The 24,673-nt window shown below is 38.1% G+C and overlaps 3 protein-coding genes across 6 annotated transcripts in view; 1 reads left to right on the top strand and 2 right to left on the bottom strand.

The window, feature by feature from the left end:
* The first annotated feature begins 5,391 nt into the window (after positions 1-5,391).
* On the top strand, positions 5,392-8,386 carry LOC124221334 (DNA-directed primase/polymerase protein). Its single transcript, XM_046631231.2, has 4 exons — positions 5,392-5,952; positions 6,032-6,840; positions 6,968-7,991; positions 8,090-8,386. Exons 1-3 carry the CDS (start codon positions 5,620-5,622, stop codon positions 7,248-7,250), a joined length of 1,425 nt encoding a protein of 474 aa, XP_046487187.1. The 5' UTR covers positions 5,392-5,619; the 3' UTR covers positions 7,251-7,991; positions 8,090-8,386.
* LOC124221333 (stAR-related lipid transfer protein 7, mitochondrial) lies at positions 8,206-11,662 on the bottom strand. 3 transcript variants are annotated; one of them, XM_046631228.2, is made up of 6 exons: positions 10,879-11,662; positions 10,633-10,799; positions 10,096-10,370; positions 9,896-10,023; positions 9,621-9,760; positions 8,206-9,534 (listed from the first exon to the last, which is right to left on the bottom strand). In XM_046631228.2, the coding sequence occupies exons 1-6, from the start codon at positions 11,262-11,264 to the stop codon at positions 9,155-9,157; spliced, it is 1,476 nt and encodes a 491-aa protein (XP_046487184.1). In that variant the 5' UTR covers positions 11,265-11,662; the 3' UTR covers positions 8,206-9,154. The 3 variants fall into 3 exon arrangements, with proteins under 3 accessions (XP_046487184.1, XP_046487185.1, XP_046487186.1); XM_046631229.2 differs by having other exon boundaries at positions 10,645-10,799; positions 10,879-11,661; XM_046631230.2 differs by having other exon boundaries at positions 8,206-9,513; positions 10,879-11,660.
* A 3,002-nt stretch (positions 11,663-14,664) lies between these two features.
* The window catches only part of shg (E-cadherin shotgun), a 51,149-nt gene continuing 41,140 nt past the window's right edge, over positions 14,665-24,673 (bottom strand). For both annotated transcript variants that reach the window (XM_046632964.2, XM_046632963.2), the window contains exons 5-15: positions 23,573-23,761; positions 23,168-23,454; positions 22,693-22,966; positions 21,969-22,548; positions 21,474-21,655; positions 19,913-21,269; positions 19,573-19,796; positions 19,264-19,479; positions 18,812-19,151; positions 18,566-18,727; positions 14,665-18,457 (exon numbers count right to left, since the gene is read on the bottom strand). In XM_046632964.2, the coding sequence (XP_046488920.1) occupies positions 18,315-18,457; positions 18,566-18,727; positions 18,812-19,151; positions 19,264-19,479; positions 19,573-19,796; positions 19,913-21,269; positions 21,474-21,655; positions 21,969-22,548; positions 22,693-22,966; positions 23,168-23,454; positions 23,573-23,761 (3,954 nt within the window). In that variant the 3' untranslated portion in view covers positions 14,665-18,314. The remainder of the gene's footprint in view (positions 18,458-18,565; positions 18,728-18,811; positions 19,152-19,263; positions 19,480-19,572; positions 19,797-19,912; positions 21,270-21,473; positions 21,656-21,968; positions 22,549-22,692; positions 22,967-23,167; positions 23,455-23,572; positions 23,762-24,673) is intronic.

Raw genomic sequence — 24,673 nt, forward strand, 5'->3', positions numbered from 1 at the left:
GATACGCTATCGACGCCCCTCCCCTCCGCCCCCCGTCATCGGCGCACCCGCGACGATCACCTCGTCAAACATTCTCTGGTTACACTTTCCGTTGTTATTATAAACGTACGTGTACATCTCGGTTGAAAGGTATGTACCTTGCTACATGTGTGTGCGAGGAAACTCGGCGACGACCGACTGACCGAAGCGAAACGAAGCTTCGATCTTCTTTGCGTTTCTATCTCGACATGATCACGCGGCTTGTAGACGAAACTCTCTCTCTCTCTCCCGGTTGTAATCTATGTGTGTATAATATGTGTGGCGTATATACACCGCCTGCTGCAATTGATAGATATATCGACAGGTGAGTAAATAATTCGTCCTGTCCGATATGTGCGGAAAATAACGATGTTAATATTTGTATACTGCAGAGATATTCTATACTGTATAACTGTAAGATGGAAGAAGGGAGAGAGGGTAAAAGTGGATTGAAAATGCACCCACGAACCAAAGTCTTATAGGTATGTATCGATATATTGATCGCCGGTCCGTCTATCTGATGTACACCGTACAGAATTAATTCGTTTGTATAAAATGTAGGTACTAATCGCACACGTGAATTGCACGGATTTTCATCTATTTCTACTTGTTTCCTCCCGATGCCTGTGATAATAATAATTAGAATTATACCGGCGGCTGGCACACTCGTCGGTGCCTCCTCGACACCCCTATTTCGGGCGAAAGAATCGCTCCGACTGAGAATACCGCTGCTGGCATCGGATCATCGCGAAACTGAAGCTGCTAAAGCGCTTCCGTTTTCGCGCACGAGCAACAAGTGTCTTTAGATTGTAACGGCAGCGAAGCTGAGCCAGCTCTCAGCGCGAGGACCCGGATGCTACGACTGTTATATACCTGAAAATTATGCCTCATTCAACAAATCCCTAAACCAACCGACCCATACAATTTATGAAAATTACTTCGCATCGCCGAATCGAGTTTTGCATTGTTTAGCTTCTATTTGCTGTACTTTCGATGCGAGAAATTGGATCTCTGATCAGTAATATTCGTGGGGAATAGGAAATATATATCTGCTATAAGTCCTTTCTAATAGGGGATTAAAAACTACCGCAGTCGCAAAAGCATCCAACATAAAATGGTCGGATTATATCAATGCAGTTTGATCTCTTAACCACAGAATTACGGCAATCTACAGGTGAAAAATATTTCGTGTATAACGGGCAGATTAGAATTTAATCACACTATAACAATACCGCTATCGATCATGAAAAAAAAATGTACTATGGAAATACGATAAAGTTTGTTTCTCGTGATGTAAACCACAATCTGATACAGATTGTAATATTCTAAAGACAAGTTATAAAATTTCCATCAAAGTTGAAAGTACGTGAACTTCAAAAAGAGAAAAGTTGCTTAAAGAATTACTTTTTTCACAATTCGAAATACGCTGTACAGTGCGAAATTGAAGTGATTAAAAGTATTTCAAAGAATATGATTAACCAGTATTAAAATATGAATTCGTACGCGGGGTCGATCGATTTATACCTACACTTAGCAAAAATTGAGTTTCGCAGCAAAGTAATTACTATATTTTATTACGAGCCGTTATAGTTCGACTCAGCGTAATATGAACTAATGAATCCCAATAAGCATATACCTTGATCATGTACTCCGGATATATTCAATCAAGGAAAAAGCTTGTTGTCAGTCTTCTTCAATCCACAGAAAAGCGAGATCCGCAACATTCTTTCCATTAAACAGGACAATCGTTTATCATCATTCAATCGATTGGTTGTATCAAATTTCACGGTCAGTCTAGTACCAAAAGGATTCATAAATAATGATACCCGGAACCCTGTGAACAATGCATGAATATTATAACGAATGTGAAAAATATTGGTTCAACGTTACATTCTTACGTATCTATCGGACCATTCGTTTTCTCTTGGAACGAAATGTAATACGGTCACAGTTTTCTCAACTCGCGGTCGGGATTTATATCCCAAGCCTCGCGCAGAGATCCTGAAGAAGTCTACACTCCCGTTTTACGTTTTCCTCGTTTGGTAACGCCCTCTGACACGAAATAGGTTTTTGAAATTGATTTTCGAACTATCCTGAACGGTGAATGTAGGTCGCGTGGTTACCGATCCATACTCTACCCGTGCTTCGGCATCGCAAAAGCAGTGGATAATACAGACATATTTACCATAGCGAAGTGCCGCTGTAGTGGTCGAAACTGAACGGTTCACAAACAGTTCACATAACATCTTAAATAATTCTTTGGATATAATTGAACCTCAAGTAAAGCCACCGCTTAAACGACAGCATTATTAAATTCAAACGTAGATTACTAGGTATATCAGTAACCAAGCACAATGAGTTCTCCGAAATGCCGAGTAAGCAATGGTTACCTGTCACGATGCTCATTCCACTATTAGCAGCGTGCGAAATTTTCAACTTCAAGTAGCATAAGATAAGAAGGGTAAGTTGCAAAAAATGATTTAATGGAAAGTCAAGCATCGTTGCAATCGCGAATGAGCCTGTCCATGCAGTTAAGAAATCGAAAATTTATGTAACAATTGTCACCGCCAAGCCACGTGACAGAGGAGTCCCAAGGAAATACACCGGTAACCTAAACCCATGCAAACTCACCAACGTCGCCGAGTAATGAAGAAGTTAATCGGATGGCTCTGCTTGAATCTGGAAACATAAAGAAAACTCGAGTTAATTTAGCATGTGGTGCTGACGTCTACACTATGAATTTTTAGTTCTTAAATCAACTATTACTTTTGTCTACTCCCATATCTAGTCACCGCATGTTCGGCAAACAAAAATCTGATTTCAAATGAATCGCCTTAAAATATCAAACAATTAACAAAATAAGTATTCATACCTCTCGCGGGTTGCTCCATACTTCGAATGTAGCGGTTCTCGTAACATCTGCCTAGGTTGAATACTGAAGCGACGCACTTTTTAGACTGTAATAAAAACATAGTAGAATATTACACGGATCAGATTTTTTTTCGTAACATTCAGTGATTTTTGATGCCCTAATGAACAAACTGCAGAATTGAGTAACATATAGATTACCAAATAACCACTGGTGTTAAATAAATGCATCAAGGAGGTGAATAGAATTGAATATCACTAAAAATTGTATGCTCTAAAATTATCTACGATTAAAAGCGACATGGTAAGTCAAAATCATATCGATCAGGTACATTTCACTCTTATTCACTGTATCAGTGATTAGTTTAGTTTTCACTTTGTTATAGAGTTCAATGTATCAAATTACTTCATTGAGACCATTGCTAATTATGGTGAAACTTTCAAATTTGATATTCTCTTTCATTATTTGATCCCCTGATTAAAATAATAACTCGTAAAATTCGTTGCGGCAATGTACGTTTGTCGGGTTGCCTGCAACAGGGGGAGGTAACAAGATTCTCCTCCTGAGAGCACGAAGCGTATTTAAAATATCATGATATCCTGATACGTACAAATTGTAAAAGCCACGAATTAAATTTAAAAACGAATTTTTCCTTGTTTCAGAAAATTGCAGGGTGTAAGGGACTCACAGAGCTATACGGCGAAATCAATTCTACGAAATTTTTACCTTGCGATCAGGCATGAAATCACGGATAAATATCGCAAAGTCTTAGTACTTAAATAAATTGCATGTGAGGCTTACCGATAGTTTGATGCTTCCAGAATATAGAATCAGTCGAATCAGCTCTCCTGATCGATCTCCAAGACATAGGCTTTGTCAGCGATGACCTTCGGCGTCGTAGAGCCGCTAGTTTTCAACAATTGAGCACGCACGTGCCTGTTGAAAATTATAAATAACGATTATAACAGCGTCAACGGGTTTGTAGTTGTTATTTTTATCGCACAATTGGCTCGCGAGTCGTACCAGTAGCGACTTGACATGCAATTTGTGAAGAACAATGACCTAGGGCTATGTAAAAACACGATTGAACTTACTGAAAGGGCAAACGTATAATGCACGCTTGTATCCACATATATACATACCTGCGTATATCACTGTAGCGATCGTATATGACTTTTCATACTCGATATAATCGTGACAAATTGAGAATGGAATGTTATAAACTGAAAAGCACACTTAACACATGATTTATCTAGGAATACACCGAAAATATTTACGGACTTGGTGTAAGAACACGGTAACGGTCCAATCGCGATCGTCATTTGTTTAGCGTAGAAGAAAGTCAGTCGCTAGCAAACCGCGTGAAAGCGAATCTTTACGTGACTTTGAATTGTTTTTTTGACGGTCAGTTACCAAGGCCAGCCCCACAGACCGGATTTGTTTGAAAAAAAACTGTTAATTTAAGTTTCTCACAAATTCGAGTCACAGGACGCGATTCTAGCACGTTCGAACTCGTCAATGTCCCGAGATTCTGTGAGTGCTCTGAAGTTAGCGCTGCAGCAGCGACGCTTGCGGGGCAAAATGACAACCGAGTTGGAATAAATTTGAAAATATAATAACTTACATGCGGACAAGGTGATGAGCAAGGCAAGGCTTGTATGTTTCATAGTTTCCTTCCGTTTATAGCCGATTATGTAGTTCTTCCTGCTTCTTTATCGTTTTAACTCGATGCTAACATTTTTTATATCATTGCAGTAGAAAGCGCTCTGTGACCAAACTTTTGGAACTAATTTTTGATGACAAAAGCATGTCGGCAATGTATTCACGAACTGACGTTATTCATTGTCAGTAAATATCGATGAATTACCGACATTCGTTTACCTTCAAATATTAGGTGCAAATACCGATTATGTTTTACAGAGCATTATTTCTCGGAAGGCGCAAAAAACCACGTACGTTTTACGCACATTTATTTATCTATCCGCAAACACCAGGCATAGAATCGATGCAGACAGCTTCCAAAATAATGCAACGAATTCACACTAACTAGCTATTTGTACAGGCCGAAAAGAAAAACATACCTTTATTGGCGAAGTACTTGCGAGAGGCTCAGATTGCTGGGATGTAAGGGCATGGTAAGAGAAGCCAAAAGGTCGGGAGAAAATTACAGTATTCTACTATGCAAACGCGAATTAACACCGGAATTTCTTAAGACGGGTCAGTAAGTAAGTAAGCAAAGCAATATAATTACCGCCGGACATACTCGGTCCCACCCAGCCGGACGTTATATTAGCCCAGGACTGAACATCTTTACAATATATTATCTTCACGCAGCCGGTGTCTGGCACCGTCTGGCACGAAATGGCGTCGCACGTTTGGTTCAAAGGGGCCGCCGATATGTGACTCGTGCGAGGCATCCGCGCATGCGCGAGTCAAGTTGTGCAATTGCGATCAGCCGGCACGTCTGCGGGGGGGGGGGGAGGTATACAGCTACTGCTCTCGACAGGTCCCGACAGGCAACAATCGGACTACCGACTTTGTATTCCGTCAACCCCGTCAAAACAGAGATCTAGACTCAGGCAGGTTGAAGTGTCAAAATAAAGGAAAGTTTCTGACGTAAATTAGCCAATTCTGTGTTTTGAATTATCCAACGCCCAGAAGATCAAGGTGACGAACTTGAGAAAATATTTACTTTGGAAAGTAGATAAAAATCCACCGAAAAATCAACAATAATGAGTAAAATATCGAAAAATACATTTTATGGAAAAACATTGATCGAAAGTCACGCTCAGCATCAATCTAGAGTCAGGGAATTATCGTCGTCCATACACGATAGCGAAGAAGCTAAGATTAAGCGAAGACGGTTGTTGGGACCATCTGAATTTTGGGGTGAATTTTGGAGGCAGCAAGAAGCGTTGCTTGTAGCCGATCAAGGAAGTTCAAACTCAATGCATACCTTCGTTTTGCAATATGATGAGGGATACAGAAAATTCATTGTAGCGCACCCAGAAATCTACTGGCTTGTCGATGAATCTAGACCCAAGGAGCAGAGATGTTCATACGAGGTTTGATTTTTTTTTAATAAAAAAATTAATACGACTTGACAGAGCTCAAATATTCACACACCTGTTGTTCCAATATCAGGTTATACCTGACGGCTCTCCTTGCCACCTATATTTTGATTTGGAATTTGGAAAGGATCTAAACCCATCAAGCGATGGCTCAAAAATGACAAAAACACTGATCGATGTATTTTGTGCACATTTTTTGGAACACTGGGGTTTTCCTTGCAGAAGATCAGAGGTTCTAAGCCTGGACTCAACCACCGACGTTAAATTCAGCCGGCATTTAGTGTTCCGTGTGAAAAACGTTATGTTCAAGAATAACCAACATGCAGGACGGTTTGTTAAAACCATATGCTCTAATATTCGGCAAAGTTTGTTGCTAGACAATGCCACACGATCCTCCGTTGATAATATTTTAAGCCGCTTTCACAAAGAAGATTTGGCAGAGTTATTTATCAATACCACAAAGGGAAAAGAGCTCTTTGTAGATGAAGGAGTCTACACAAGAAACAGGCACTTTCGAATTTACAAGTCTACCAAGTTGGGAAAGAATTCTCACCTGACCGTGAGCGACGATTCTGAGTACATCCTCAGCACAACATACACGAACAAAGAATTGGGATTATTCTTGGACTCTTTGATATCTTATGTACCAAGTACTAAGAATTTGATTTTACTTGAATACCAGGATAAAAATTCGGTAGACGCGATTAAATATTCCAAAGAATGCTTAAGTCAGCGTCGGGTTTATGTCAGAGCTGAGAAGAAAATTGAATCACCATATCCTGACATCGATAAATTCATCTTAGACATTGTGAAACCTGGCAAAATTCGGGAAGTCAAACTTCTGAATAACAGCGTAATGTTATATGCATTCATAGATCATAGGTAAAATTAATATTTCTTACTAGTCAAATGCTTTTGAAAATTGAATTTGATGACATAGTTCGTAACGCATTCTATAAAATTCACCAAACTTGATACATATAAATTATTCGACTTTTTTCCGTTACAGATACTGTGCGAATATAGGCAGGCCACATAAAAGCAATGGGGTATATTGGGTTGTTGATTTGAATAACAAAGTAGCATTCCAAAAGTGCTACGATCATGACTGCGCTGGCTTTAAATCTGCACCCAGAGAATTACCAGAAAAAATATGTTTCGAAATGGACAAGGAAACTGACATCCTTCTGTCCTCTGTTCCTGACCCTCAAGACTGCTCTTTGCGTCAGACTGATAATTTCGTCGCACTAGAAGATGACGATTTAGAATTAGCAAATATCGATCTACCATAATCCACAATTTAGAAATTGATTTTTCTAGCATATTCTATCTAATCATTGTACATACATACACATATGCACGTAAAATATTAATATATTCAAACATCAGCTACCTTTTGGCGTTGCCATGCAATTGTAAAAATTCAAGATTTCAACAATATGTTTTTATACTCTGTACACGGATTAAAATATAGACATCTTGATTTTTACACACCTGTTGCCATGCTATCGCATAATAATTCTGAAACCCCGATAAAATTCAACTAACAATTCTAAATCTAATCTCAACGAAAAAGCGATAAACGTTACAAAGCCGAAATTATCATAGTTCTCGACGGCGTGCCGACCCGGCTACTGAACAGCGAACGGACAGCATTTGCAATATGAAAACCAAGTCTCGATACTTTAGACATTTTACGGGTAAATCTATTAGACAAGAAAAGTTGAAAAATTGGACTAGCAATATTGAAGAACGAAGTAAATCTACGATTACTCCAATGCAACGTATGGATCAAGCGGCTCATGAATTGGCACATAAAATTATTGGAAAAGATGGGGAAAAACTCTGATTAATATTGGATCGTCGAGCGTAACGTAGTAAATTCACCGCTTCGTGTACCAAAACGGCCGCTGGTTCGATATGAAATAACGGATAGCTCGGGATGCCAAATAACCGAAATACAGATGACTCAGTACCTCAAGTAACCGAAAGCTGAAAGTTTGGTGCGCCTTCGGGAGTCGATATCAATTCAGGTGAATTCACTTGTGATAATGCTGCATAGGACGTTGCACAATTCGCACTACGCTCGGTTTGTTTTGATATTAAAGCATGTTGTATTTATTTTTTCCAGGTTCTTCTTACAACCGCGACGTGAATGCAGGTTTCAACATTTTGCATCTCAAATAGGAACACCACATCTTGGAAAAACCTCTGCCAGACGAGTTTAAATAAATTTGAATGCAGTAATGATTTATTTGTGGCGATTTATTGTACTTAATTGTATAGTATATTTCTGATGGTTTTGTATAAAGAATTTTTAGCATCGACTGTACTTTGATTACAAACTGTGACGTTTGTGTGAGAAGTACGACTCGATGATGGAAGTTTTTATGCAACATTTTGCAGTGTATCGCATTATATTGTTGTACCTTTGGCATAAAAATAGATGAATAATGCGTCTCTAGATTAAATCAATGATTTTCAAAATTCATTTCACGTCAGATGGTCTTTCTTTTTGAAATGATTCCTATAAGGTTGAAAAAGTGCAAAAGCATCGAATTACATGGCGCAGTGTCCATCCACATGAAATGATTACATGACCATAATTTAAATATTCATTATTTCTGTGTAAAACCAGAAAAATTATTCAAAATCTAACACTTAAATTGTCTATATAAGATTTAAAGCAAAATACTTCACTTGATTCAATTAAATTTGATTCGTACTATGATAGATACTATTTCAAAGCTACTTTTCTCTCTCTCTCTTTCTCTCACACACACACACACATTTACACTTCCACACGATTGAAATAACACTATTGCATTAACACACCTATGACAAACCAGACAAAATAGGTTTACGTTTAATAACATCTCCACTTGACCTGAACTTGATTTCCAGACGTATCAGTCGTAAAATTGAATTAACTAGAATTTTTTCCGAGTGGGACCTTGATTTGGCAGTGGTAGACTTACTAGCATGCTTCAACTTACAGTACACAATTGTTGAACAAGATCCTCCACGTTTATGAATACTGTATAAGTTCGCGAAAATAAATTCGACAAGTCAGAGAGAAAACGCTTCGTCTTTAAAATGAGAATGCATTACTGATAATCTTTTCAGGTCAAGTAGCAGCAAATCTGTTTGCTAAAATTGATTTCTTCTAAACAAGGGATATATGTGGCTTATCGTGTCACGTGAACAGTCGGGACGGTAAGAAGTAGTGTAAAAAGCCACGTTCTTCATCTGGTGTAGGGCCCATTACGCTTTCTCTTTTGTCTTCTGCTTTATCTTCCGTATTTTCTGCACGTCGTTCTTTTTTGTCACTTCTCTCTGACTTTGGTTCTTCGTCCCCCTTTTCTTTTGGTGTTTCTGTATTTTCCTTCACTTCGGATACGTAACCAACATCACTAACAGATGAATCACTACACGTCTCCAGAACAATCGGCTGATTTTCAACTATATTGACCATTGCAGATTTTGCATCGTTCGATTTGCGGCTCTGGTAATCTAGTGTTGCTTTCCTCATACGACACAAGAAATCAGGAACCCCTTTATCAAGAAATGATAAAACTTAATTACGCAAAAGTTGAAAACAAAACCTAGCACTGATGGTAAAATTTTTAAAACTCGTCTAGCAAATCAGTTATTTCGCTCACCACTCATTGCTACCCAAGTGGTCACAGCTGACGGTATGTTTACACCAGGGTCATCAAAATATGTTAATCCAAACTCAATACCAGGCTGATCAAATTCCGTATATGGTTTTATTACCATGTATGACCAATACGTTGATACTCTATTAAAAAATAAAGCAATTGAGAAAACGTAAGTAAAGCATCGCCGCTATGAGGTAGATATAAACTGGAAAATTAATTTACGACACAAAGTAATCTATGCCACACCAAAAAAAAAATTTGACGCGGCCATTAACCTGTGCGTATCAGGCCGAAGTGGGGCCTTGGGATGATCGGATGTCCTGCTAACAATGACGATAAGGCCCTCTTCCTTATCAATGAGCCATCTTCTTTGAAAGACGTAATCTCTGTTTGCAAATAATCTCTATAACGAGAATTCATTCATTTCAACAGCTGTAGTTACCACCTGCCCTGTATTTGGTTATGAAATACTTACCGGCCAAATCATTTCCCAGTAAACAATTTCACTGCGATGATCCAAGCACGACTCTGTGCTGGGATCAGTGTCAATAACCTCCAGGTGTCTGGCAGTAGGATCCCATTCTTTTCTATACTCAACGTCAACTTGAACATGTAGAAAATCCTCCGCTGACACATCTGGAAATGACCCATAGACCTTGTAAGCATACAACCCTCCACTTTCGGGCTCTTCTTTGCGCCACATTATCATATCCTGCCTCTCTATGAATGGCTGCCATTGATCTCCGTTACCTAACAGATAATAAATACCTAAATCAAGATATGGTAAAATAATGTGTAGGAACCATGAATCTATTGAATTAATAAGACCATGAAAATGATTTACAACGTCTTAAACTGATGCTTTAAAGACAGAGTGATAAGAGTGATAGACAGTTTGAAGGGCAGTCTAGTTAATTAAATGATATTTCAATTTAAAATTGTGTGACTCTGATAGAATATTATAGGATGGTAGAAATTTTCATTCTCATAATGCAGAGGTTAATAGATGTACTCAAGATAAGACCATTTTGGACAGATGCCAGTGCGGGTTTCGCGCCGTGACATTGGCAGTATTTAACTCCAGACTGTGTGACATCAATGACTAGTCTCAGGTGGCACTTTGCGCACGTAACGGTATTCTCTCGCAGCTGGTAGATGTCCGTGAGTTCTTTGGAGTATCTAAAAACGGTTGAAGTACAAAATTAAAAACTGAAATTAGACGCAGGCATTGTCTTTGGTGAATGACCAGTGAATTTACCTGTGGAGTTCATTGTCTGGAATTCTTTCTCGATCCCAATTGTAGGCGGAGACGCCAGCAGCGCCAAACAAATACTTTCTAGTATTTTGACCGAGCCTTCGCCGCCATATATTAACAAACGACTTGAGGGCGACCTCGTCCCAAATTTTAGTGTACAAGTGAAAAATTTGCAGTGTTCGCCTTATGCGTTGGGCAACAATGCACTCGAATTGTCTGGCGCAGGATTTTGCCACCTCATGACTTTGCTCCCTTAACCACAACCTGACCCAACGTCCACCCCATTTTCTTCCGATGGCCTCGAAGCTCTTACTAGTATTGTTCCTCGCATGAATCAAATTGGGGTTATAACGACGAGCAAGGGCGTTCGACACGTGCAGGCAATGCATCTTTCGCCGATTGATTATCAATTTCTCTGTCGAGACCAACTGCTCGTTTCAATTACTGGACATATTTCGCCGTTTGCTGAGTTTGATATCCTTTTCTTACGGATATAGGACGTTTCTAAACGACAATTAACTCGATAGGAAACTGCGAAATACCAAATTCTGATCGATTCATGCTAAGCGGGATGTGGGGGGCTCCTAACCACCCTAAATTGTGTTAGTATATTCACACGGGTGACAAACATTCGTTAATTAGGACGTAAACTTTTGTTCTATTTATTACACTAGATGACACTTTTTCAACGACATTATCCGACTTTCAAGTGCGCGATAAAAATACATACTGCACGAGCGTTAAGCAATTGAGCAATTCACCGCAGCTCCTCGCATGTCTAAAATGTCACAGTGAAATAAAAGCGATGCGGTAATTATCCGAACTAAAAAAACCCCGCCATGTCATCAAACGAATCGGCCGACTCGCTCTTGCGCTCTTGATATCCAGCATTCTGTATGTAGATTACTTTTAATAAAATACATCGTACTTGCATCTAAAAGACTCGAGAGGCGATATGGAAGGCTGAGTTCTACGTATTAAACATAAAATATGCGAATTTCAAATAGTCTTACAATAAATAGTTGCAAAATTCATTGCTGCACATGCGATTTTATAGATATCTATATCGAATCTTTATTCAAATAATAATTCGTTTGTATAATAATATTCTATGTTCATTTAGCATATAGATATAGCGAATTTCTCATCCATTTCAGATTTAGTTTCACTTTGTAAACTTCTGGCAATCCAACAACTTCTGAGCTTCGTTCTGCAATAAAATTAAATACTTGGCAGTAAGATTACTCAACGCATTTTCGACTTTCAATCGTTTTGTTATTCAATATTTCTTTTCCGACCCAACGGAATTGTGTTCGTTGCAGAAAAAGAAAAATAATTTCACACGGAATTACCTGTAATAAATTATATATAGCAAGAAGCTGGTTCAGCGAAGGTTTACCCTGAGACGAGCACATGGCACTACCGCCGTTTCCTGTTTGAGGGTTCGGGACTCTTTTACCCCATCCGGTGGAGAAATTCAATTGTGCCTCGGTCCCGAGGGCGACGATTAAAAGTATCGCTAGTACCAGCACGAAGCAGCCTGATTTAATTCTTCCAAACCTGCATTCGTAATGTTGGATTAGATGGTGGCAGCTGATAATCACAAGTAGTTGTTGTCAAATCAAGTATCTACACGTTCCCTGCTGCGTTTCGATTTGAATTTTAAAAGCAAAATTCGAGAATTCCCAAACAGTCCAGGTTTTTTTTTCGCACGAGAATTAATATTCTGTCTTAGCACTTCGTGATGAACTATATTCGAAGATCTATAACAAGCCATTGCGACGAATTATTTTTGATTTATAAATCTAGTTGCATAGGACTGTCTGCGCCGTGATAGAAGCTTTTTGTTAACCCCCCCCCCCCCCCCCCCCCCAAAAAAAAAAGAACAAAATAAAACAAGTAAACACCAGCACTGACAACATAAGCGTCTTCCCACAATCCAAATGAGAAAGTACATTATTTCATACAAACTCACATTCTGAACTTGGAACTTCCGTACACAAAGCTTGCAATTATTCTTTAAATATATTCTGTCGGGATACCGATACTGTGACAAGATGACGATTGAGATTGAGCGAGACCTGCCCGGCACTTTATACCCCATCCTACCCCTCTCCACCCTTCGAACCCCCCATTCCTCCCCTGCAGCCTCCTTCGTCTCTCTGCTCCAGCTACCCCTAAAAATCATCTCCATTGCGACCCTCAAGCAACGAGCTTGCGAAGACCCGAAGAGAAAACCGTTATGTTGACTTGAATGATCGGCGTCAGTATTTTGCGACAGCAGTTGACGCAAGCCGAGGATATCAGCTGTGGGCTTGATTATATATCAGACACTTTTAAATATCACGACAGGATTAATCTTCGTCCGATAAGCAGTGGGGGTGTGTTTCAAGATGCCTGTTTTTATTATTATTTTTATTTCTTATCGTGTAAGTACAGGAACGATGCAAAGTACTAAATACTTTTGAAAATAAGGACAGAAATTTGAAACCTAATTAAAATGTCTATGGGTATTAAAGAGAAGAGTAGAACATTCGTTTTCTTTTTGTTTTTGATCTTTTACTCTGGCAGACGGACAAACGTATCTATTTTCAAAAGGATGAGCGACTCTTTGCCGCACACGGCTCGGGGCTATCTTTTTGCGTGGGCGTCCGAAAACTTCGAAAAACATTTGTTGAATCCGACCTCGACTTTCGTCCGGTGTCCGGATTCAATTTTCTTCGTGTAAATAATGATGAAGTTAATGGTAAGGCGAGCGGATATAAAATGGTATCCAGGGATTGAAAGAAGAAGAAGAGCTAGCTTCGACGAGAGGAGAGACAAATAACTGCCCTGTTTGCATAGCGTGCCTACATAACCTTCGCCTCGAAATGGCTAGTCGAGGGTTTTATAACATAACTCTGCCGTTACATGACCAAGGCAGTCTTAGACGACCTCCCTGTGATACAGATATGTATTACGTTGTTCGTCGTTTCCTTTCCGGCCTATACAAACCCTTCTTGATATTTATCGACATAGCTGTATCTCTCTACCTATCTCAAAAATTCTACAAAAACGTAATCGATTATAAAACTTCAGGATTGTTCAAGGCGCGTATAATTGGTATCAACGCATCCCGGTATAGTAGATGTGCAGCATTCGGTAAAATATAACAGTAGAAATACCTTATACTGCAGCTAAAAGTATATTTATCCGGAAACCTTGAGTTTCGTAATTAGTGCAAGGTGAACGACAAAGATCGTCAACGTCGAATTACTCTCAAGTATTTATATTTCAGTTACAGAGTACTTCGACATTTGTGAGGTTGTTTGTTAACATAGTAAAAATTATGAAAGGCCACCTCGCCGCATTTTCGCGAAATTTATTGACCGTACGAAGATAGTTTTTCCACATTTTCTAGCACTCTCCGTTCAAATAACCATCATGGGTAGGTATATCTGTCCATATGACCCCTTTTCACGTGACCCACCCACGCAAGGATCGATTGGCAAAAGTTTCGCAACTTTTTACTGGCACATAACAGCGACTATCTATTATTATAATTAGTCGGGATGGTAAGAAAGGCCAAGCCTTCTCAATAAGGCTTCTTCGTAATTTATCGCTGACTCCTTCTCAGCAGGAAGTGAAGCCGTCGGGCTCATTCGGAGCAAATGATTAATCAATTTAGTTTTCAATACTAATTCCTTGACGTACATATTCTATTTCACTCGTTCGAGTTTGGTCAAATGGCGTCAAACTCCTCCGCCATTACCACATCGGGCACCAATTAGTATACCATGTCTGTATAAATATAAGCATTTCGATTTCATTTATTTTTTTATTATTACTTTAATATGTACACATACAATACACGATTGGGTGTATAAAGGTATAATAGTTTATATAAATTGGAAATTAGGAAGTAAAAAATTTTACACAAGTATACATTGTGGGATGAAATCGTGATTAAATTGGACCTGCGTCGTCGATTAAGATTAACGGTCATCTCTAAGCTAGGGGTTGATCCAAATCCCACATGATTATTAATTGCTGCTAGGAGGAGGGTGATGAAAAACGACTGTGTACTGCAAGGATGCGGAAAATCGTAGTTATGTATGTATGTACATACAACATGATGTACGTCGAGTGAAAATAGTGAATTTGTTCGTTGATAATCAAAAAACGAATATATATATATATAACTCTTCTTATCCATTAAAGAAATTAAAACGTTGTGGTTCATATTATCGTACCAATATTTTTTTATTTTATTTCTTTATAGGCAGTTTTATTTCGCGTTTTCTTACATATACCCTATTTTTATATGTGTATTTCGTTCACTCTTAATTACTACGCAATTTGCGCGTCGATAACAGATAATTTAGCATACAATACATGAATTGATGTGTATTATCAGTCGAATAGATTCTGTAATGATTACGCTCGCGTTCCAAATACACATGAATGCTTCAGAAATTCTATAAACTGGAAGGCAGCTCTTTACACAATAGTTGTCAACAACATTCAACGATTTGCCAATACATTCATTGTTAGTGAAATTCGGTAATACACGGTTGTCTCGATTAATTAGAGACTGCAGTACGTTGATGTCAATTCATTTAGTTATTACCTTTTTCAATCTGAAACGTTATGTTCGGACCGTCAGCGCATCTTTGAATCTACCAACTTGATTCGGAAGTTAAAAAAAAAGAAGTTAATTGTAGACAAACTTTGTGTCTCGCTTCTTTGCAACTCTCATCAATTGAGTTTTTTCTTGTTCGTTACTTTCGACCCTTACCATTACGTACAAACACTAGTATAACAATTTCGCAATTATACTATAGCGCTTAGTTTCATCGTGTATGGCAAGCGACATCCGTTCTTCAATTTTGAGATCATGTGCTTTCACCTATACTGCGACACTTACAACTAAACTGTTCATAATTTAAATTTTGTAAAAAGGTGCTTCTAATCGGAATACTTGAAACCATTTATCTCCTGTATATAACAACGGTTAATATACAGTCTTCACGATCTTGTAGGTAAATTACTTTGTATACGTCCCGGATTTGCGAGAATTATCTGAAGAAATTTTTGCGTTATCATTTGTTGAATCATTATTACAGACAGGGTGGGTATTTCCAAACTTACGAAGTAGAACTGATCCGGTTACTCTAAAATTCTGCCCCTTCAATCAATCAATCAAATGCTGAAAATAAAGCGTGTATGTTGGGCGTTCCCTTACACCCTTCAGTATAAGATATGTCAGATGTACACTTCGGCATAGTTCACCTAAATCCTGTCTCAATTGGGTAAACAGTGATTCAACTTGGAAGTCAAACCAGATTTCTAGATATGGCAATATTCACCCGATATTCAAAAAAACAAGTTTTGCACAATTTTTCTGTGAAACTTTCTGAATATTTATTTGTTTATTGATTTTTTTTTATCTTTTTCAACCTATACCGTGATCTTGTCTATTGTTCTTCTCGTTAGGAGCACCTTTTTTTATTAGTGCACGAACAGTATTTATTATGTCACAGCTGTTCAATCGTAAAAAGCTTACAAATAATTAATATATTTATACTAATGATCGAATTTTACAAGTTAGTTTTTTTGTTTTTTTAATACGCAATTTTCAGTCGCTGACATTTTTTTGAATATTTTTCACTTTTAATATAAAATACGTGCTATGATTAACTAATGGTCGATGAATGGTGGGAATTGATTTTGAAATGCGATTTACTAACACTAATAAATCATCATGGTAGTCATGAATGATAAAGGATGGTGCTATGGCATTTTACGGTCTTACTATAACTATAAGTTCAGCTTATCGATAGGCTGAAAAGCAAAACTATTTATTTGACGTTGACTGCCGTTAACTATAATTATATTGTACGAAATGCTTGGAGACGGATAGATCGATATTTTATATATATATATGTGTGTGTGTGTGTGTGTATATGTAAAAAAAAAAAAATACATGTACTAAAAGAATTACACTCTACAATAATTGTTTATATTGAGTTGCTTGACCCCGCGTGCGATTAAATGGTTATGATCAAAAGAATACATTTTACAATGTTATCTCACGCAATTCGCACTTCCTCGCCCTGTTTCTCTTATATTCTCACTTTTCTATCCGAATATTAAAATATATAAATTAAATATATGCATGTAATATGTAGTATGTAGTGTATCTCGTGTATGCCGATATACATATAATATAGTTTATTATATATGTAAAAAAAATTGGCTTGGAAAATTTTCAACTAAAACAATTATACAATAATTAGAACTTTATCATAACTGTGTATCGCCTACGGATCTAAAAGAATAATATTCAATTACTTTGTTTCAATCGTTTTTCCCCGTACTCAATGTTCATATAATTGATGCTGTGAGAATTTTTGATGGAAATATCAGGAAAATACGGTCGTTAACGTAGGTAATAAAACTTTATACCAATGTGTATATTGCTGGTGTGCCTATTAACCCAAAATGTGAACCATAATTAAAATAATAGTAAGCATTTTAAAATACGTTAACAAATCCGTTAAAAACTCGCGTCAAGAACGAATTTAACATTCTGGATTAATAGAAATGCTAGTTATACATATTGGCATCTATATTTTCCCAAAGTCAACGAGTTCTAAGTCAGTCTGATAGCTTTCTTAAAAAAAAATGTAAACAAAATAAGTAATACCTCTTTTCCTTCTGTACTTACTAATTACTAGTTAATAAACAAATAAAAAATATTTACTTTCAATAGCTATAATTTCTTTAAGCCCTTTCACATCGTAATTTATAGCTTCCACTCTCTTACCCTCTGCATTTTTATATCATAGTATTATAATATATTACATGACACCGTTTATTAATGAACAACGAGGGCCTGCACTGGTACAGTTGTATTTGTAATAATTCGATAATCAGTTATATGAATTTTAAATAATTTTGTTCACTTAAAACATTAGGCTCTTTAGGCATCAATATTTCGCGTATGTCTAAATAATTGAGCGTGTTACAAAAGTTACGTTTGATCTTGAGAAAGTCCAACCTACTTCGGAGTTTATCAAGATAATCATCAACAGACTGATTTCAAATAAATACTAAATGATTCCAGTTCACAAAAGTCCAGGCCTGGCGCATTACATGAAATAACGCATTCACTTCAACACTGCGCGGAATGATAGTCTCTTCATTCAAGTCTTTTTCACGTATTGTATATCTTGTTAGTTATAATGTAGTTCTACTTCTTTGGTGTTGCATAAAGTTCTGAAACTGAATACAAACCGAAATCGTCGCTTCACCAAGCCACAAGTCCTTCACCTATGCTTTTAAGTACAGTAGTGTTGTAACGTGGCGTTTCCTTCTCCTCAACTTTGTAAATATTTCGGGAAATGTCTATATCAGGAATATCTCTAAACTGTTTATAGTTAAAGAAGTCTTTTTAATTAACACCAGCTTTCGCTCTCACGTTCCCCAACGCCGTCACTGTCTTCGTCGCTTGGCTCCTCCCCATACATGTCAGCCAATTTCCAAAACTTTTGACCAAAGTTCGACAAATGATTAAACTTCAAGTCACCGTCGTCAGTACCTGAGAAAAAAGTTTCAAAATGATCAGCTTGGAAGTTAACAAGATGCATATCAAAATTTACTATACTGAGGACACTGTGAGAGTAAAAATTTATCGAGAAACACTCACAGGAAGCAAGAGACGACAGAGATCCTTCGGAATTACCCTTGCCTTCGTACGCATAATGCCTGACATCATCAAATGCGTTCGTTTCAGGATCTTTGTCACAGCTCTCTTTTTTGCCATCTAAGAACCCACAAATATCGGGTACTTCATCACCAGTATCTGGGGCTAAAAGAATATAAAGAGTAAGTCTGATTCAAATACTCGAGAGTTATTACTCGTATTTTAACTTGTATAGTTGAAGATATTTACCTCTTCCTTCGAGTCCGACAGGTGCCATTTTTGAATCTATGGGTGGGGCATCGTACATGGCGCGGAGAACGTTCAAGTCGTATCCCGTATCGACTTCACCGCCTCCTTCGTCTTCGTAATTAATGATATTCTCTCTAATATCGTCCATGTCTTTGTACAAGTCGTCCGTCTTTCTTCTGTGCACCACTACAGCTAACAATAAGATCAGTAGGATTGCCACACAGACTAGAATGGCGACTAAAAAGTTAGTGTCAATTCCAAATGTGACAGCTTTTGCCATTCCATGATTGCAACCAGAGTCTGTGTTCTTGAAATATTCTGGCATTCCTAAATTGTATGTCTGAAATGACGAATATGAGCATTAAAATTATGGTTACTGGGAAATTTTACCAATTAGGAATCATAAACTGGTAATATCGTGACATTCTTCAATCATCAAGACTAAAACTTACATTTCCATTTATAGTCATATTGCGTATGCATCCAGTAAATCCTTTATTTGTCGGCTTGTGATCCCAATTAAACTGACTTGCAAGATGAACAAGGTTCGTTGGAGAACCCCCAATTTGTAGGGGACTGTTGACATTGAGAAATTCATTCGGTCCCTGTGGTACTGTCAATTTCATGCAGGAAGACATTTGGCAGTTGTCAACTTTCATTTCTATCGTCTGTATGCACATGAATGAATATCATATTAAGCACCAATCTTATTAATAATTACAATGTTTCATGATTTTCAAATTTATCACAAATTTGCTTACAGTCTTAGTCCAATAAACGTCGATTCTATGACTCTTCCCGTCCATCAATTCAATCTTGTTTTGTTCCAACCTTATCGTCCCAGAACCATAGTCAACGAGCAGAACAGCATGACCTTCCTGTATCTCTAAAGACATGAAATCTTGGATATCCAAAATAGGGATGTAGCTCATCGGACCAAAGTAAAACACGAGCCCATTCTCAACTTGAGGTGCAATTTCCAGTCCTGGAAAAAAGAGTGAAATAAAACTTTTAGCAAGTTTGAAGACTGCTTAAAAATTCACAGCAACGGAAAATTTAATGATCAGTTTAAAATAATGAAAAACGGTTCTTAACGCTTACCTAGATGTGAATCGTCACAGGCTTGGCCAGGAGGGGGCATAATAGCCCATCCGTCACCGTTAAAACCGATTGCTAATAGCTCGCATCTTGGGCCTTCAAAACCTGGAGGGCATTCGCACTTCGTAACCAAAGATGACACCAAAGGAGTCCCACCATTCAAACAATTGATATTTGGCTCAGCAACGTGGCAAATACATTGAGCGTCAACCACTGCTCTAACGCCAACAAACGATGTTGTATTTGTGTAAACTGCATACGGATTGGAACTGATGTTCAATATACTACGGCAAGAGTTGTTGCAGTGGAGTTTTTCAAACAAACATTCGTCAATGTTTATAAGCAATATACTGGTATTCAATTCACTTTCTATCTTCGAAATATGGAGAGTAGCAATTGTGTTCAATTTTTCAGGTGCATAGTAGGGACTTCCGTGAGCTGAGAATCTAACATCTAAGAGACTTTTATTGTTATTATGTGGCGAATGTAACACTGTAAATACGTCCACGTTTTCAACCTCAGTTTCTAGCATAGCTGCAACCTGTACTTGGAAAATTTCTTTCTTGCTTACACCTGATGCTCCCGGTGCGACAAATTCTTCCGCAGTGATACCTGAGAACCGTATCGATCCTGACTTAATCACAGCTTCTTCTGGTATTTCTTTAATCGTTACATTCACGTAGGCATTGACCTTGTGATGTTCTACCAGTTTACTTTCTTCAGTTACGATAAACTTCAGGACATACGTGTCATTTCGTGTTCCATGCAGCATTGTTATCATACCAGTGTGAGGATCGAGTAAAAAATTTTCGTGGCTAGAATCCCACGTGAAATACTTGTCAGGCAAATCCCAGTCGTCCGGATCGTCGACGTATACTCTCCCAATCTCTGTATCTGGTGCTTCCCCCTTATAATTGTACACAAAAATGCTACTAGAACCTTCTTTCATCGCATTGTCATTGACATCTCCAATGATGACATTTAATATGGATGTATTAGTTTGCGGTGGTGAGCCACTGTCAGTGATAGCTATTGGAATATCATAGGTTTTACGTTCTTCCCTGTTAAATTCGACTTTGGCGTAAAGACTCGAGTCTTTTATCGAAAATTTTGATTTTATCTCATCGTCAGCAATCGCATCGATCTTGAATTTGAAAGGGGGGCCATTTTTATCCGAATCCCAGTCCTTTGCCTGCAGTTCAATTATTTTCCCGGGTTTCTCTCTTTCATACCATACCACTGGTTGAACCATATCCAAGAAAGGTGCATTGTCATTTACATCCTCCAATTTAATATTAATCGTCTCAGTGGCTCGCAAAGCAGTTGGCCCACCATCCTCATCCCGTGCCATGACCAGAACCTACCAAAAGATCGAAGAATGTGTTACGATAAGATAGATTTCTCAGCACTTTTGACACCTCTTCTTCCTTCTCTATACATTTCCGTTATAGATACTGTGCTAACAATTTTGCTACTGACAATAGTCTGTAAGCTTGAAAAAGTAGATGGAATGACATTGAAGTAAATCCTAACAATAATCGTTATTAAGTTGTATAAGACTTACCGCCCAAGTCTCATATCCATCCGGCGGGTCCCGGTCGAGGGTTCTTTTCAACTTCAGACATCCCGATTTGTCTATGGTTAGGAAAGGCTTATGCTGTTCATTGGCTATGAAATAAGCAATATGCTGGTCGGCAGTCCTATCTTTAATATCGGGATCGTAGGCTGACACAGTGGTTATACACCCTAAAAACAAGAATTTCAGACGTCAAGATATAAAACCCAGCTAACATAACCCTAGTGAAGAATCTTTTGTACGGTTCAATTGGTAGGAGACACACAGTTAACAATACTATAAAGGGTGCATTCCGAAATTAGCTGGCAGCGCTAAAAACTCCTGAAGACAGAGGCATAGGTACTCACGTACTCGGCAGCGCAAAAGATATAAGTGATTGTTGGCAGCACTGGGAACTAATATCGGAATGCACCCCAAGTAGCTTGAGTTCAAAACCACATTTTCAGCCGAGAAAAAAAACTATTAACTTCTTGCTATAAATACCTTCGACTAAGCTTTCCTCCTGGATAGTAAGATTTTTCATGAAATCTTCGAAAACAGGTGGATTGTCGTTTACATTATCGATGAAAATCTTGACGTAGGCAGTGTCGTTAAACAGGCCGTCAAAAGCTCGAATGGTTAAATTATATTCTGTAATAGTTTCGTAGTCGAGTTGATTCTTGACCCGAATCTTTCCTGTGTTAGGCTCAATGTCAAAACCGTTTCCAGTATTTCCTGATATAATACTGTACGTAACGAGACTAGCCGTATCTCGATCAATGGCTTTGACTTCGGTCACAAGTTGATTGATGTTTGCATTTTCCGGTATGGAATTAGCTGTGTACACTGGTTGAGTAAAGTGTGGCGGATTGTCATTTTTGTCAGCGATTGTGACAGTGAACACTTGTCGACCCTTGTTAGGTTCACCATTCTGGTAAAGGGCGCTAGGTGAGTTATCTACCGCAACTACCTTTACGGTATATGCCGCAGTTTTCTCTCTATCAAAAGTCATGAGCGTTGTCAGGTTACCGGTTCGTTTATCAATAGTAAAAAGATTCTTGTAGTTCTCCAATTCATAGGAGACCTGAAAAGACATATTTTCGATGAACTACAATGATTTGTACGTGAAAACTTATTCTAAATCTACACCTTGAGGAACATAAGCTTGACTCTGGTAAAACTAAGCTTGAATAAAGGAACAAAAAAATTGGGCAACTTAGAACCTTACCTGATTATTAGCAGAGGTGCCATCCGCGTCTATAGCTCGAATTTGCATCACTGGAGCTCCTGGTGGTTCATTTTCCAACACACTACCCTCTTTTATGTCACGAAATATCGGTATGTTGTCATTGACATCAAGAACTTCAATGTTAATAGAAGTCTCAGCAGCCAGTAATTCTTTGTTTGAGACACGAACTATTAGGGTATAATCTGTATTGCTCTCAAAGTCAAGATGCTTAGCCAGTTTTATATCAGCTACATCTTTACCAGATTGATCGAGTCTATGAAAATATAAACAACACATATAATCATGACTGTTTGTTGTTACAAATACTCGGAAAAAAAATTTCACAGAAATTTATTTTAACATACAATAATTTTGTAAGTATTTCTGGAAACTCGACAGCTGCGATCACTAGATCTGAGTATAAGTTGAAGCATCGTTCAATTTTCCATTGTTTTTTTTTTTTTTTTTGCATTACCTGAAAGTATTTTCCTTGTTAGTCTGCTCGGTTCGGCCATTAACTAGTCGAAAAACTACTTCGGAGTCTCCATCGATATTTGAAACTGCTTGTAGCCTAACAAGACTGAGACTAAAATCGTTGAGGCTTTCGTTCAGCTTCAAAGGTTCTGACGTTCTGTTTAGAAACGCAGGTGCTTTTTTATGAGATTCAACAACCCTTATTTCCAACTCTATGTAACTGGACTGCGGAATCTCTCCTTGATCTACGGCTTTAGCGATCAGGTTAAATCTGTAGTCAGGTTGTCTCTGCAATAATTAAAAAATGTGTCAAATTATTTGCAGCCGAAGTCTTTTGCTATCTCGAGTAAAAGTAGATCTACAAAAAAGCCGACTTGGCCTGGATATAAAATTCCATTTTACTTACGTCGATCGTTTTGTTGAGAAATATAATACCAGTGTTTCTATCGATTCGGAAATACATTTCATCCTCGGCAATCTTAGAGGTCAAACTGTAACGAACCACGGAATTGTTACCATCGTCGATATCAGTCGCCGAAACTCTCATGACTTCTCTTCCAAGGGGCAGATCTTGAGGTACCGACTCCGTGTACGCCTATGAACAAGACGAAGACGGTTATAAAACGTAACGAGAAGTCTGTGAGTGCAACGGCAAGCCTCCGTCATGCAGTTGAAAAATAATCAAAAAATACCGGTACACTTTGATATCTGAAAAATAATCACATGCATTGATCATTGGTCTTGATTTGAGTCTCTCCCCTTTCATTCTATTTCGTTCCATCCGACATTCCGACAAATCTAAGCTACATGTATACATCGTATTGCGTAGAAGTGTCCTAATTTTCGAAAAAAACGAAAGAACCATCGTCCCTGAATCCAACTTTTTTATGCATGCCATTGTACACGAAGTAGAAATGAAAGTGGAATAAAAGTTGTGCCATTATAATTCGTGGGTGTCGACGATAACGCACAAGCAAACATTTTTGTTTCGGTCACACGACCATTCCAAAAACGAACGCACGTAATGGTGAGACGTGCTTTTACGCCCCGTGTATAATTAATCACGAATATTATACCGACGGCGAGCAAACACTCTTCAGCCAAAGGGAAGAAAATTTATTTTCTGATTGCAGAGTTTATGGAAATAAACACGTTCAGGGGTGAGAAAATGATAGAGCTATGTATAATAATTAGGTATACGGAATGTATAATAAAAGAGCGATGCACATCCATCATTCCACATCAAGTAGGTAGCAATATAATCACACGACAATATCTCAACGAACCTTCCACATGTTTCCGCGAAAGACCTAGATTCAAAAAGAATTCAAGCGAAAGTTGTTAATTGCTTAAAATTAGCAAAATGCATACATTGAAAGAAGGATGTTAGTCGTCGAGGTGCAAACCCGTCAATCTTTCATTTCCACCTATAAAAGTCGTCATACCCCGTGTATATCTCAATGGATTCAATCGTTGTGGAAACATTCTTATAGAAAATAAACCGTAA

The sequence above is a fragment of the Neodiprion pinetum genome, chromosome 6, assembly GCF_021155775.2.
Source record: "Neodiprion pinetum isolate iyNeoPine1 chromosome 6, iyNeoPine1.2, whole genome shotgun sequence".
Lineage (NCBI taxonomy): Eukaryota > Metazoa > Arthropoda > Insecta > Hymenoptera > Diprionidae > Neodiprion > Neodiprion pinetum.